We start from the raw sequence: 15,515 nt of genomic DNA on the forward strand, positions 1-15,515 counted from the left end.
TTGAATAAGATTTGGACACTGCATGCATTCCTGTACACTATAATTGTAGACAGAATCCCTGTGGACAGGCCGGCCAAACACAGTCCACCCCTCCATGTCCTCCAGGACTCTGAACTGGAACTCTGTCACCCAGAGCTGTGTGTGCTCTCAGCGCCCCCTGCTGGTCATGAGCGCCCTGCAGGGAGGTTTGTGTCTGAGCTGTCAGTTATATTCTCTCACTGTGTCTGTTGCACAGTAATAAGTAGCCGTGTCCTCAGACCTCAGACTGTTCATTTGCAGGTACAGGGTGTTCTTGGCGTTGTCTCTGGAGATGGTGAATCGGCCCTTCACGGCGTCGGCATAGTAGATGTCACTACTATCACCACTAATGTCTGCGACCCACTCCAGCACCTTCCCTGGAGCCTGGCGGACCCAGTGCATGTAGTAATTACTGAAGGTGAATCCAGAGGCTGCACAGGAGAGGTTCAGGGACTTTCCAGGCTGCACCAAGCCTCCGCCAGACTCCACAAGCTGCACCTCACACTGGATACCTATAAACACAGAGAGGTCAGGAAACTGTCAATAAAAAAACATTTCTCATTCTCATGTCCACACAGCACACAGAATGGCATTTCCATAATTTACCTTTAAAAATAAAGAAAAGGAAAACCAAGCTGATCCTCAAATCCATGGTGAATGGTCTGTGGTCAGTGGTAACCACTGAATGTGAGGACCTGGGAATACAGGGCTGGACTCCTCTGCCAGAGCTGCAGGGTCAGGGCAGGTCTGGTTTTCAAGGGCACAGAGAAGCCTTATTTGCATGTCTTCCTGCTGTAGGTGCTCTGGAGTTGGACCTGGGAGAAAGGCAGTGCTCAGAGCAAATATAAGACATTAAAGATTGAGGACAGTTAGAGAAATCGACACAATAAGGTAGCTCTGTGTACACCTTTCTCATGTTATACATTCAGCACACTTAAATTATTTCCTTTATCATCAAATGCATGGAACATGCTGTGTTTTCATCCTGTCTTGTCTTCTCAGTATTAATGTGAAATTACACACAGTTGTGATTCCATGTATGGGTTCAATGTCTCGTGCTGTCTAGCACCAACATGGCTTCTCCCTGATGTGATTTTGGATAAAATCACGCTTTCCCTGAGAGTCTAGCAGGTCTCCTTCGCAGTGATGGGGACACTTGGGACTTTTCTGAATTTTATTTATTTCAGAGATCCACTCTATTCAGGCATTAGGGAGCTTGCAAAGGAGACATCCCTGTTACTGTCTGTCCGTAGCTCAATAGTTGCTATGGAAACATATTTGCAGGAAACTCACTTGTTTGCATCATGAATTTCTCCCTATGATTCCTTTTACATCCACCATTCTCTTTTCTATCATTTCACAAGGAAACTCCTGACTGTTTTGCTAGGCTAGTTTTTTCTTCACCAAATCATAATCAGCACATCCGGGGTATTTAATCTGTTTTTATAACAACACAGAAAATCATGCATTCAACATGGATTTTCAGAGACTTTTGTTTTGGTTTTCCCAGTTCTCATGCTTCCTTCTACTCATCCCCCTTTTCTAAACATGTCCCATTTTTCCTTTCAAAGCTCCAGTCTTACCCTTCCCTTTGTCCCTCTTGCCCTTTATGTAAGATATTTATTCCTGTCATGACTTCTATTCTAGTTCCAACACTTATAAAACAGAAACCAAAACACCAAATCCAGACATGGTCCCAGACACACACATACACGAGCTTCTGCAGGTGACAGAAACAGGCTTGTTTTGTCTTTCCCAATCCACACTGTATTGTTTGACATAGAGATATCCAGTTTCATGTTGCAGTGAATCTCAGTGACTCAGAAACTGGAGGAGGTGGGAAGAATGCAAGAGGAGGAGTATGGAAGAAGTGCTGTGAAATGCTGTCTTTAGGACACTCCATGGCTGTGACAATCAGGAACTCATGGTGGCTGCTGTTGTCTGTATAAACCTCACTAGGCCCAAGACAGCAAAAGCCCTGGTATAGAGAGGGCTGATTGCTTCTGTTTTATCTCTTACTGAGGAGCAGTTGGACATGGACTGTTCCTGATGTGGGAGTCATTATTATTGAGGCTGTGGTCACCGGCAGGCTTCCAACCTTGCAGTTTTGTCTACACACATGTGCACATATGAGCAGCACTAACTGGGCTTAAGTTACTCAGAAGGTAGGGAGAGCTGCATGTTGAGGAAGGTGTGTGAGGAGTTGTGTGGGATAAATGTCAGACTTTATTCATTACATGTAGAGATTCCCACAATAAGAAAAAATAATAAAACAGGATGCCTGAATTGTTGAAGACAATAAATCCAGAAAGCAAATGCTAAAGGGAGACTGCTTACTTGGGTAGTCAAGCAACCAAAGCACTAATTAATTTATTAACTAACTAATTAATTATTATAGTGTTAGGAGATTTTCCATACCTCCAAGAAAGCTACACTGAAGTGCCATAATAATAAACCATCATGTCACCCACAAAACCAGTCATGTAAAAAGGTCAGAAGGAAAAAGAGGTGCAGAGTATCTGATGGTGATGGACAGGAGGTTAGTAGATGCAGAGGAAACATAAGCTGGGGAGTGGTCCCACCAGGTCACACTTGGGCCTCAGAACCTCACTAGAGCCAAAGTAATCTTTCAGGTAGATACCAGGACACTGGGCTGTAGGGAGTGGAGTTGAGCTTGAACCAGATGTGCAGAGAGATATACAGACGCATCTCTAGGTTTTAGGAAGCAGGTTTAGAGGGAGCAGAAGAGGGTTGAAATTCCCTTCTTGGCACTTCTAGCCACAGGAGGCCACTGGAGGGTTCCTTGAAGGGAGAAAGCAGAGCTATAGAGACACCTGACAGACAGGGGCTGGAGAAGAGGCACAGAATACAGGGTCAGTGGCAGGTGGGGCTTTGGTCTATTCCTTAGGGAGTTGTGCTGGGATTGGAAGGTGAAATGTCCTTCATTATATCAGTCTGCCTGATATGTGGGACAACTGAAGGGTTGTTGACTGCCTGTGGGTTGGATCTTGGGACACCTGAAGGAGCATGTACAGAGAGTGGATGGCTATTTAAGATTTGCTATTGCTGAATTATGCTGAGTAGATGCTAGGGAGGTACCCGGCCTCCTAGGCCTATGAGACAGTCGGAAAGTCGCTGGCTTGTAGAGTCTGCAACATTCATGGTATTTCTATTTCATGTACCCATTAGACATTATTAACATGTGCAGAATATAGGCAGATGTTCAAGAGAGTGGGTTACCAAAATTGCTGCTTACCAGAGATTCCCCGTTTTGAAGGCACAGGCAGCTGCAGGTGAGAGGCTGGAGAAAAACAATCCATGACAATGGAGAACAGAGAGGCCAGGAGAGTCTCCTTCTGTCAAAAAGTTCAGTCAACTTCTGTCCAAGGAGAAAAGGACATTGACCAATGCTGGATGGGTGAACTCCTCCAGGAGTTCAAAACTGCCATTACATTAGCTTCAAATTGACTAAAATGATCATATAAAGAAACATTGACAGGAAGAAATGAATTTGTTTTCCTGTCTTAGAGTGTAATGTTTTAATTTATGAGAAAAACATCAAGACATGTGTATAGTATGCAGAAATTGTAGTATGCTTACATTAACTCAATAAATTATCACTTTAAAAACTGAGTGATGTAACATCTTTACCCACCTTTACTCATAGACGAATTCCATGCTGACTGCAAATAGGTGAAGGACCACAGAGATGTGAGAGCTACAAGCTCACTCCAGAGAACATTCACGCCACAGGCTCCCACATACAGAGATCCCATCAGTTTGACTCAGTGTAAGTCTGGGACCTGGGAATGAACATGGAAATGTAAAAAGCACTGAAATAAAAATGTCACTTTTCTTGTGTACCCATCCAGAAGTTATATTTCTGGGAAACGTGGTCTTGTCCGTATAATTCTTTGATGAACCTTCCAATGATTTTCCAGTGTCATAGCAGAACCCTCTGCCCATTGACAGTGTACAAGGACTGTTTTTACTCTATTCTCACAACACTTGTTTTCTTTCCTTTTCTTTTTTGTAAATTGTATTCATACCATTGATTACTTGCAAGGTATCATTATAAATGTAATTTCAAATTCTCTCATTATTAGAGGTCTTGGGTTGTCAACCTTTTCTGCACACGTACAGTGGCCAAGATGAGGAATCCCAATCAGAAGGCGAATGGCAGGCACATGCCCACATGGGGTCACATTTGATCTCTGAACTGTGTTGTTCTATGGCCTCAAAACTTAGACAAGTGATGGAAAAGAGTCATTTTGAGAAAAATGAGACTGGTCTCCTGGATGGGGTGGTGGTGTTACCTTTGACAGTGAGTAGTGATGATTCAAAGACATTATTTATTAATCCAAATGTAGAGGGTATTTATGAAATGTTACCATTTGAATCAAGGTCACACATATTCCATAAGAACTCTTCTCTTATTCCAACTTCTAGCCCTGGATGAACAATTTTTAATGAAACACACTATTTTGGATTATGTGTATATGTTGCTATATGGGTAGTTTAATGCTCACGGAGACCAAATGAGGGTACCTGGTCTTCTGACTTACAGGTGTTTATGAGCTGCTACCTGTGTGTACTTGGACCTGAACTTGATCCCCTATACAACAGTGTGCTTTCAATTTATTCACTTTGTAACCCAGCTGTCACCCCTCCTTCATCCCCTCCCAATTCTGCTCTCCCTCCCTCTTCTCCTCCCATGCCTCTCCTCAAGTCCACTGATAGCGGAGGACCTCCTTCTTCTCTGACCAGAGCCTATCATGTCTCTTCAGGACTGGCTGCATTGTCTTCTTCTGTGGCCTGGTAAGGCTATACCCCCTCTCAGGGAGAGCCAGTCACTGACTTCATGTCAGAGACAGCCCCTGTACCCACTTGGAGACTGAGCTTCAATGAGTCACATCTGAGCAGGGGTTCCTAGGTTATCTCCATGAATGGTCCTTGGTTGGAGTATCAGTCTTAGAAAAGACCCCTAGGTCCAGATATTTTGGTTCTGTTGCTCTACTTGTGGAGCTCGTGTCCTCTCCAGGATTTTCTATCTCCCCCTTCATTTGTAAGATTCCCTGCACTCTGCCCAAAGCATAGCCAAAACTGCTTTAAAACAGCATCTGCTTTAATACCCTGCTGGGTAGAGTCTTTCAGAGGCCCTCTTTGTTAGGCTCCTGTCCTGTTCTCTGTTTTCTCCCTCTTCCAATGTCCATCCCATTTGCCTTTCTTTTTTTTTTTTCTTTTTTTTTTCTTTTCTTTTTTTTTTTTTAAATTTTTCATCAATTACACTTTATTCATTCTGCATCCCCCCATAAGCCCCTCCCTCCTCCCATCCCAATCCCACCCTCCCTCCTCCCTCTGCTTGCATGCCACTCCCCAAGTCCACTAATAGGGGAGGTCCTCCTCTCCTTTCTGATCTTAGTCTGTCAGTTCACATCAAAAGTGGCTGTATTGTCCTCTACTGTGGCCTGGTAAGGCTGCTCCCCCCCCCAGAGGGAGGTGATCAAAGAGCAGGCCAATCAGATTATGTCAGAGGCAGTCCCTCTTCACATTACTATGTAACCCAATTGGACTCTGAACTGCCCTGGGCTACATCTGTGCAGGGGTTCTAGGTTATCTCCATGAATAGTCCTTGGTTGGAGTATGAGTCTCTGGGAAGTTCCCTATGTTCAAATTTTCTTGTTCTGTTGCTCTCCTTGTGGAGACCCTGTCCTCTCCAGCTCTTACTATTTCCCAGTTCTTACCTAAAATTCCGTTCACTCTGCCCAACAGTTGCCCATCAGGCTCAGCATCTGCTTTGATAGTCTGAAGGGCAGAGGCTTTCAGAGGCCCTCTGTGGTAGGTTCCTAGCGACCACCTACAGATTGGGAAAGAATCTTCACCAACCCTTTATCTGACAGAGGACTCATATCCAGTATATATAAAGAACTAAAGAAGCTGAAAAGCAGCAAACCAAGTAATCCACTTAAAAAATGGGGAACAGAGCTAAACAGAGAATTCTCTGTAGAGGAATACCGAATGGCAGAGAAGCACTTAAAGAAATGCTCAACCTCATTAGCCATTAGGGAAATGCAAATCAAAACAACCCTGAGATTTCACCTTACACCCATGAGAATGGCCAAGATCAAAAACTCAAGTGACAACACATGCTGGAGAGGTTGTGGAGAAAGGGGAACCCTTCTCCACTGCTGGTGGGAATGTAAACTTGTACAACCACTCTGGAAATCAATCTGGCGCTTTCTCAGACAACTAGGAATAGCGCTTCCTCAAGATCCAGCCATACCACTACTGGGCATATATCCAAAAGAGGCTCAAGTACACAAAAAGGACATTTGCTCAACCATGTTTGTAGCAGCTTTATTTGTAATAGCCAGAAGCTGGAAACAACCCAGAGGCCCCTCAATTGAAGAATGGATGCAGAAATTGTGGTACATCTACACAATGGAATATTACTCAGCAATGAAAAATAAGGAAATCATGAAATTTGCAGGTAAATGGTGGGATCTGGAAAGGATCATCCTGAGTGAGTTGTCTCAGAAGCAAAAAGACACACATGGTATATACTCACTCATATAGACATACAACATAGGACAAACCCACTAAAACCTGTGCATCTAAAGAAACTAAGCAAGAGAGAGGACCCTAACTAAAACGTCCAATCCCCATCCAGAAAGGCAAAGAGGATGGACATCAGAAGAAGAAGAAAACAGGAAACAACCATTTGCCTTTCTTAATGACAATTGAGTGTCTTATCCAGGGTCCTCCTGCATGCTTCTAAAAGGACCTCTAATCAAGTGAAACCTAATTTAAAAAAAAATGCTGGTCTCAGGGATAGTAAATTAGGACTGGCTGATTTCTGAATGGACTACTCATAGCGAGAAGACTAATCAGTTAGGGAAGGATTATTCCAAATAGTGAGCTGAGCACAGTTAATAGTGGCAGATTACGTTCTTCGTGTGTTATTTTATTTTATTTTATTTTATTTTATGAGCTATCCTCCAAGACAATAACTATGTGGTCATTTAATAGTGGACCTGTATTTGGAAATAGCACATTAACAGTAGGAATACAAGCAGTACAAACATCAATAAATGGGAGGAAAATAATAGTTTCTTACATTACTGGTTATAACACCACTAGCTACATAACTACAATTGGAATCTATGGTTTACGGTTTCCCTGGGTCATTCTCATCAGTCAGAATATTTAGAGGTCCCTACAATTGTACTGTTCATCACTCAGGCAACTGAATAGAAAGAATAGTAATAATCTGATTTAATGTGCATAAAGGGCATAATGGATTTGAGGCACTTTGAATTACATTGTTATGTCTGCTCCGACTCGACCAGAAACAGCCACTTCACCTGGGATTCCTTCCTGAGGCCTGGTGGAGTCCTTCAGGTATTTTTATAAAATCCAGTCACAGAAAACTCTCTACATGACTTGTAAATCACCATTTCCACTTGTTTACCTGGTACTTGACACTAAGGTGGTGTTTCCTCCTGCTCAGAGTTAGGGAAAGGACATCACAGGGATGCCTGTCACTCCTGTCACATACGACCAGGGTACATGCCATGAGAACACTTACTCTGGTGTTTTTCATTTTGATTACCTGTGTGAGTTGGTGTGTGCACTCACACCAACACTCAGTGTTCTGCACTCACCTGAGCATCCTTTCTCTTCATAACTCTTGAGAACTAATCATGGGACATACTCAAGAGGAGAGAATTTTAGTGGTATGTCTATACCCTGTTGGTAATTCTGTTCCAGTCCCCTGTCTGTACTTAACACCTCAGTGTGTATGTGTGGATACTCTCTTAACACACGGTGTTAGCATATCAGTAATGTGTTGTGTCAAAAGTGACATCCTTTGGAATTAGAGCATCTGGAAGTTCATTGTGATATAATGTAAGTACAACCAGCTGTCTTTTCCTCTTTATAGGTTATTGGATGCCCTCTGTTGTTCCAAGTCAGAGGTAGCCTGGGCTGTCTGGAGCACATCTATAGCACTTCATTTCCTGCCGCCAGGCTGCCGGGTGGGAAACAGACCTGGGTGTTTCTCCAATAGCCAGTCCAGGCTTTGTTATTTTCTGGGAAGGAACAGAGGAACCGACAGTATCAAAGTTTCCATTTCAGCAATGACTAGAACACTCAGGGTGAGGCTTGTGCACTGGTCAAGGCTCCCAGTCTTACCTGGGGAGACGGAAATAAATTTTTCACTGGGTGATACAGTTGGCCCTCTTTTTTTCTTAAATTAATTATAATTTATTCACTTTTTATCCTAGCTGTAGCCCCCTCCCAATCTCACTCTTCCTCCTTCTCTTCCCATTCTATTCCCTAAGTCCACTGATAGAGGCCATCTTCCTTCCTTTCCATCTGACCCTAGCCTATCAGGTCTCATCATCAATCTCTGTGTCACCTGGGGAGATGGAAATGAACGTTTCACTCAGTGTTAGGAAGCTTTGAAAAAATGAGGTTGCTGGCACCAGAAGGCAGTGAAAACTCAAGCCTTCCAAAAGCCTGTGAAGACACCGAAGTGTTACAGCCCTTCAGGTAAGCTTCTGTGTTAATAGCAGGGGTGCATGCAAAAGCCTAAAATCGACCAGAAGGCAGGTCTGGTGAGATGCAGCTCTGGTGGGATGCAGTTCTGCAGGTTGGTGAATATCAGAAGCTCGCTGTGAGCCAACCTATCAAATGTTTTCCTTTAGAAGAGTTGCTGTGGTCATGGGGTCTCTTCTCAGCAACAGAGACCCTAACAAAGATAGAGTTTGTACCAGGAGTGTGGCATTACTGTGATAGGATGGCCAAGATTTTGCTTGGGGGAATGTGGACTTCGGCACTTTGGATTAGAAAAGCAGCCAAGTGCTCTAAGTAGGTCTTAGAGGACGAGGAGAAACATGGCAGACAGTGGTGTAGCGCACAATTGGAACGGGAAACCTAGCTGAGAAGGTTTCCTAGGGGAGGACTATTAGCATGTGACCAAGAGGCCATTTTCTTGGTATTTTGGCAAAGAATGTTGCTGCTTTCTGCCTTCGTAACCGCCCCCCACCAAAAAACCAAACATTTCCGAAGCTAAACTGTAGAGTTATGGGTTAACAGCTGTGGAAGAGGGAAAATCCAGATAGCCTAATATTGACTGTGTTGCTTGGTTATCAGTCGTCATGTTTATGCAGATTTATAATGAAAAGGAGCAAGTTGAGGAATAAAAAATACAAAAAATGTACAATTTGATGAGCAAAGGGGCACCAGGAAGTGGCATGTCACTAAATCCCATGTTCAAGGATATAAACAGCTCAAAGAAAAGCATGCTTTTAAGTGTAATAAAAGTGGTGGTGATATCAGGGAAAGATCATACCCAACTCAACTTCTATCACTTGAGACTAAATTAAAGAAATGTTTAGGCTGGTTTTGGTGATGCATATTTTTATTCCTAGCTCTCTGGGGCCTGAGGCAGGTGCATCTCTGAGCTTGCATTTTGATATGCAAGGTTAAAAGCCTATGGAGCTAACCTTAAGAGTGGATCTTATTCCAAATTTTCATGACCCCCAAGAGAGTGTTTTGCCTCCAAACCCCCCAAAAAATCAACTTGAGAGGATGATGCCCAATTTCCAAAAAGGTGGGGTTGGTGCTTTCAGTCATTTGGTTTGTTACAGTTTGTTACATGACTTTGGTCAAGAAGAAAACAAGGCAAAGGAGATTAAACTCAGAGATTACAAATGGGGGAAATGGAAGAAAAAAAAAGGAGTATAGAAATAATAGCAGGATAATAGGATAAAAGGGTAGATTGCTGAATCTACAACTCAGCTGTAAAGCTATTTACTGTTCTCAAATATTTTTACATTGATATGGATTATTTTAGATTGATACAATGATAAGGTTTTCTTTGCTTAGGTAAAGTTATCTTTGTTTACGTTAGTATAGATTTTTGTATACTGATAAAATTTAAAGTTAAGCAGATGTCCTTGTTGTATACTTGAGCATCTTTTGGATATATGCCTAGCAGTGGTACAGCTGGATCTCGAGGAAGCACTATTCCTAGTTGTCTGAGAAAGCACCATATTGATTTCCAGAGTGGTTGTACAACTTGACATTCCCACCAGCAGTGGAGGAGGGTTCCTCTTTCTCCACATCCTCTCCAGCATATGTTGTCACTTGAGTTTTTCATCTTAGCCATTCTGATGGGTGTAAAGTGAAATTTAAGGGTCATTTTGATTTTCATTTCCCTGATGACTAAGGATGTTGAAGATTTCTTTAAGCGTTTCTCTGCCATTCAATATTCCTCTATTGAGAATTCTCTGTTTAGTTCTGTGCCCCATTTTTTAATTGGATTATTTGATTTGTTGCTGTTTAACTTCATGAGTTCTTTATATATACTAGATATTAGCCCACTGTCAAATATAGGGTTGGTGAAGATGCTTTTCCAACTGTAGGCAGTAGTTTTGTTTTGATGACAGTGTCCTTTGTGAGCAGCTTTATTTGTAATAGCCAGAAGCTGAAAACAGCCCAAATGCCCCTCAGTTGAGGAATGGATACAGAAATTGTGGTACATATACACAATGGAAAATTACTCAGCAATAAAAAACAAGGAAATCATGAAATTTGCAGGTAAATGGTGGGAACTGGACATGATCATCCAGAGTGAGGTATCCCAGAAGCAGAAAGACACACACGGTATATACTCACTCATAAGTGGATATTAGACATATAATATAGGATAAACATACTTAAATCTGTACATCTAAGGAAGCTAATCAAGAGAGAGGACTGTATCTAAGATGCTAAATTCCCATTCAGAAAAGCAAAGAGGATGGATATAGAGGAGGGAGAAAACAAGGAACAGGACAGAAGCCTACCACAGAAGACCTATGAAAAGCTCTACCCTGCAGGGAATTGAAGCAGATGCTGAGACTCATAGCCAAACTTTGGGCAGAGTGCAGAGAATCTTATGAAAAAAGTGGGAGATAGCAAGACCTGGAGAGGACAGGATCTCCACAAGTAGAGCAACAGAACCAAAAAATCTGGGCACAGGGGGCTTTTCTGAGACTGATACTCCAGCCAAGGACCACTCATGGAGATGGCCTGGAACTCCTGTACAGAGGTAGCTCATGGCAGTTCAGGTTCCAAGGGGCTTTATAGTAATGGGGACAGGGATTGTCTCTGACAGGAACTGATTGGCCTGCTCTTTGATCACCTCCCCCTCAAGGAGGGGCAGCCTTCCTAGGTTACAGAGGAAGACAATGCAGCCACTACAGATGAGAGCTGATAGACTAGCTTCAGAGGGAATTGGGAGAGGACCTCCCTTATTACTGGACTGGGGCAGGGGATGGATGGGGAAGAGGGAGGGAAGGTGTGATTGTGAGAGGAGTAGGGGGGAGCTACAGGAAAGATACAAAGTGAATAAACTGTAATTAATACAAATAAAAATAAAAAAGAAAGAAAGAAAAACATAATGAGAATAAAGCTTTCTGCACACCTAAGAAAAGTTACTTTTGATCCACATAATATATACATTTGCTTCAACTCCTGTATAAGGTATTGGAAATGTGTAATTCATTTAAACATGCAATGTTTGGTTCTAGTCCTTTTAAAAGCTGCTGTTTCAAACTGTTTAGAATAATTAAGTAACATAAGTGAATAATCAATCAAACTCATGGTCATGTCAGATACTAGTCTATTTTATAACAGAAAAATGCTTTCTAGGTTGAACATCTAGTACATGGCTAAAAACGAGCAATGTTTCCTTATTCAGATATACTATAGACAAGAGCTAGTCTCCAAAAACCTCAGAGACCCACACAAAATGGCATTAAGAGGTATTTTAAGCATTTGGCATTGCCAGCACCTTTGTTTGTGTTGAAACAAGATGAACATCAAAGAATCCCCTTTAGAGCTTGCTGGACTATCTGTCACTGTGCAAAGAAATGCCCTTGCTCCCTCTGCAGAAAGCATGCGTCCCCAAATGGGCAAAACTTGGATGCAGGCAAAGAGGACTACCCAGCTCTGACCAATACAGGCTAAGCAAGTCCTTCAGAATTCCTGATTCACATATATGTATGTGATATATTATGGGCCAGAAGGCTGAAGATGACATTTTAATGTTACAGAGAAATTTGGGGTGACTCTCCAGGCAGGTGTCTGCCAATTCTGTAGTACTGGAAGCTGCTTGCCTACACTTTATGCATAATAAGGTAGTATTTATTCCTTTTCAAGAACTCTGATGAGGTTGAAGACTAGGTATTTATAGACTTACAATTAAGCTTAGTTGTTTTAGATTTATGATAATGTTTTAGGTTGGTAATGCTAGCTTGGATAGGTACATAACTCTGAACTTAACAGGACCGGATGGATAATATAATACTTTCTCCAAAGTTGCCAAGTGCATATGGACTGGACATTGTGAATGTCAGTCTTACCTAATAGATTTTATAATATTCTTATTGTATATATTCTGACAAAAAAAACCTTAATGGAAAGCAGAAATAATTGCACTTCTAGGGCATACCCCATCATGGCAGTGAAGTAAAGAGAGCAAGAACTTGACCAGTTGGTGTAATCCCACCTGTAACCATGAAGTAGAAAAGGATGATTGCTGGTTGATGAATTAGAAATTTCCTTTTTCAAGCTGCCTAGGACACAAGGGCAGTTATGGCCACTGTTATGGTCTGCTCTCATACCTAATTAAACAAAGTAAACAATTTTCCTCAGGCATGCCTGTCATGGGCTACATGCTCTCTCACTGAGTGCTTAGAGCCTGTGTTCTAGGTGATTCTGGATCCAAATGGATCGCATACGTATTTTTGTGAGGACTTCACGCACCTGCACATCCCTGTGCTCCAGGCTCTGTTCTGAGAGGAGCCTGTATCTTGTGGACAACCCATCCCTATTCCTGTACCTCTTTTGGAAACACAGGGATTTAGCAGCATCTGACTCCTCTTTTCCTTTGCTGTGGTGCTGCAATCTTCCTCCCTGTGCCCTCAGCTTCCCCAGGCTCCTCCCTCTGTCCTGCTCTGCAAGGATGCACAGCTCTTTCACAATTTACAGAAACTACAAGAAAGTTAGCATTTAGCTTTCAAGAGACATACATTACCAAACAGTTTAGAACCGGTTGACCAGGGCTTTTTGGAAATTGGCGAAATAATCACAGATGTTGTCAGTTTCAGGCAACAGTCTGTCAGACTCCATTTCTGTTTCCTCAGGAATTCACTTGCACAGCTGTGGCTGAGTAGTTGTTTCAGACCTGATGTTACAGCTCAGCTCCCTCTCAGGAACACTGTCCTCACACAAGTGGATGGACATGACAGGCCAAGCAGGGCAGAGATGTTTGAATCACATTGTAGAAAGAACCATGTCTCCTGCCTGCATCTTTCAGCCTTTGTCTAATGGTTGGAACTATGAACACAGAGCTCTCTGTGGCATTTCTCAAGAACTCACAAGACAGCAATGTGTTGCAGCCACAGCTGTGCCATCACCACAGGCAGCAGAATTCCATGACAACCTGACAAACATATCATTTCCCAGGTGGCATCACGTTTTGATTGGACAACCATCACCCCTGGATTCCAAAGTCCATCTATTTTTATGGAGACATCATCCACATAATTCCAGAATGCAATTGATTAGGATGGTCTTTTTGAGTTCTAGGTGCCACATCTGAATACTTCAGAGTTTAGGCACTTGATGAGATCTTGGCTCAGTGATGGGATTTTTTTTTTTCTAAAATCATTTTGTAGATTGATAAAAAAGACATTCCATGTCAACATGTACCAAAAACACATGCACATGTACACACACAGAGTGAGATATATAGACAGACGTGAAGAAACAGACAGAGACAGAAACAGAGAGACAGAGACAGGTATAGACATCCCGAGAAAGACAGAGAAACACTATAATAAATAAATACATAATACATACCACACAGGAAAAAAGAAAGCAGAATAAAGATTTTGACACTTCAAAGATTCCTGTATACTACACTTGTAGAGAGAATCCCTGTGGACAGGCAGGCCAAACACAGAGTCCACCCCTCCATGTCCTCCAGGACTCTCTGAACAGGCTTTAACTCTGTTACCCAGAGCTCTGTGTGCTCTCAGCGCCCCCTGCTGGTCATGAACGCCCTGCAGGGAGGTTTGTGTCTGAGCTCTCAGTTACATTCACTCACTGTGTCTCTTGAACAGTAATATGTGGCCATGTCCTCAGACCTCAGACTGTTCATTTGCAGGTACAGGGTGTTCTTGGCGTTGTCTCTGGAGATGGTGAACCGGCCCTTCACGGCGTCAGCATAGTAGATGGTATCACTATTATAACTAATGTACGCGACCCACTCCAGCCCATTCCCTGGAGCCTGGCGGACCCAAATCATGCCATAATCACTGAACGTGAATCCAGAGGCTGCACAGGAGAGTTTCAGGGTCTTTCCAAGATGCACCAAGCCTCCTCCAGACTCCACTAGCTGTACATCACACTGGACACCTTCAAACACAGAGACCGATGGTCAGAAATATGTCACACACAAACACACACTCAAAATATTTTTTCTTTCTCATGACCACATAACACACAGAATCTCATTTCTATTAACTACCTTTTAAAATAAAGACAAGGAAAATCCAGCTGATCCCCAAGTCCATGGCGAATGGTCTGTGGTCAGTGGTAACCACTGAATGTGAGGACCTGGGAACACAGGTCTGGGCTCCTCTGCCAGAGCTGCAGGGTCAGGGCAGGGCTGGTTTTCAAGGGCACAGAGAAGCCCTATTTGCATGTCTTCCTACCATAGCTTTTCTGGAGTTGGACACAACCAAAAGGTTGTGCTCAGAGCAGATATAAGACACCTAAGAAATTGATGTCAGTGATAGATTTTAACAAAGTGTGGTAGTTTCATTTTCACATTTTTGTCAAGGATTTTTTTTTTTAGTTCATTAGTTACCTTTTATGCGTATGCACAGAAAATGTTTTGTTTCCATACTCATTCTCTTCAATATAAATGTGTTATTAAATAGTGCCATCCATAACTGTGTTTCTATATATTAGCTTAATCTCTCCCCTTCTAGACTACACGTGGCTTTTTCCCTGATGTGGATATTGGACAGTGTCACTCCTATAAGGTGATGTTAGCAGAACTCATTATCTGTGATGAGAACAGTAGGGGATTTTCTGAATTTCTCTTGTTTGTGATAGAATGAAGTCCTCAGTCCTCATAGAGGCTTGCAACTGAGACATTCCATGTCCCTGTCTGTCTACCACTCAGAGGTTGCTATGGAGACACACTTCTTTTTATTTTTTTTAATATTAGTTACAGTTTATTAACTTTGTATCCCAGCTGTATCCTCCTCCCTCATTCCCTCCCAATCCCACCCTCCCTTTCTCCTCTCCTCCCTGCCCCTTTCCAAGTCCACTGATAGGGGAGGAAGTCCTCCCCTTTCATCTGACCCTGGTTTATCATGTATCTTCAGGACTGGCTGCAAAGTCCTCCTATGTGGCTTAGTAGGGCTGCTCCT

At 42.6% G+C, this 15,515-nt stretch overlaps 2 gene segments (V, D, J or C); both read right to left on the bottom strand.

Annotated features, from left to right (window-relative positions):
- Window positions 1–201: 201 nt before the first annotated feature.
- Window positions 202–740, bottom strand: LOC110540192 (immunoglobulin heavy variable 3-21-like). The segment is given in 2 exon segments: window positions 202–530; window positions 625–740. Coding segments are annotated over 2 exon segments (375 nt in total).
- Window positions 741–14,161: 13,421 nt separating this feature from the next.
- Window positions 14,162–14,709, bottom strand: LOC110540193 (immunoglobulin heavy variable 3-48-like). The segment is given in 2 exon segments: window positions 14,162–14,490; window positions 14,603–14,709. Coding segments are annotated over 2 exon segments (375 nt in total).
- Window positions 14,710–15,515: the final 806 nt, after the last annotated feature.

This window comes from Meriones unguiculatus, chromosome 7 (assembly GCF_030254825.1).
Source record: "Meriones unguiculatus strain TT.TT164.6M chromosome 7, Bangor_MerUng_6.1, whole genome shotgun sequence".
Lineage (NCBI taxonomy): Eukaryota > Metazoa > Chordata > Mammalia > Rodentia > Muridae > Meriones > Meriones unguiculatus.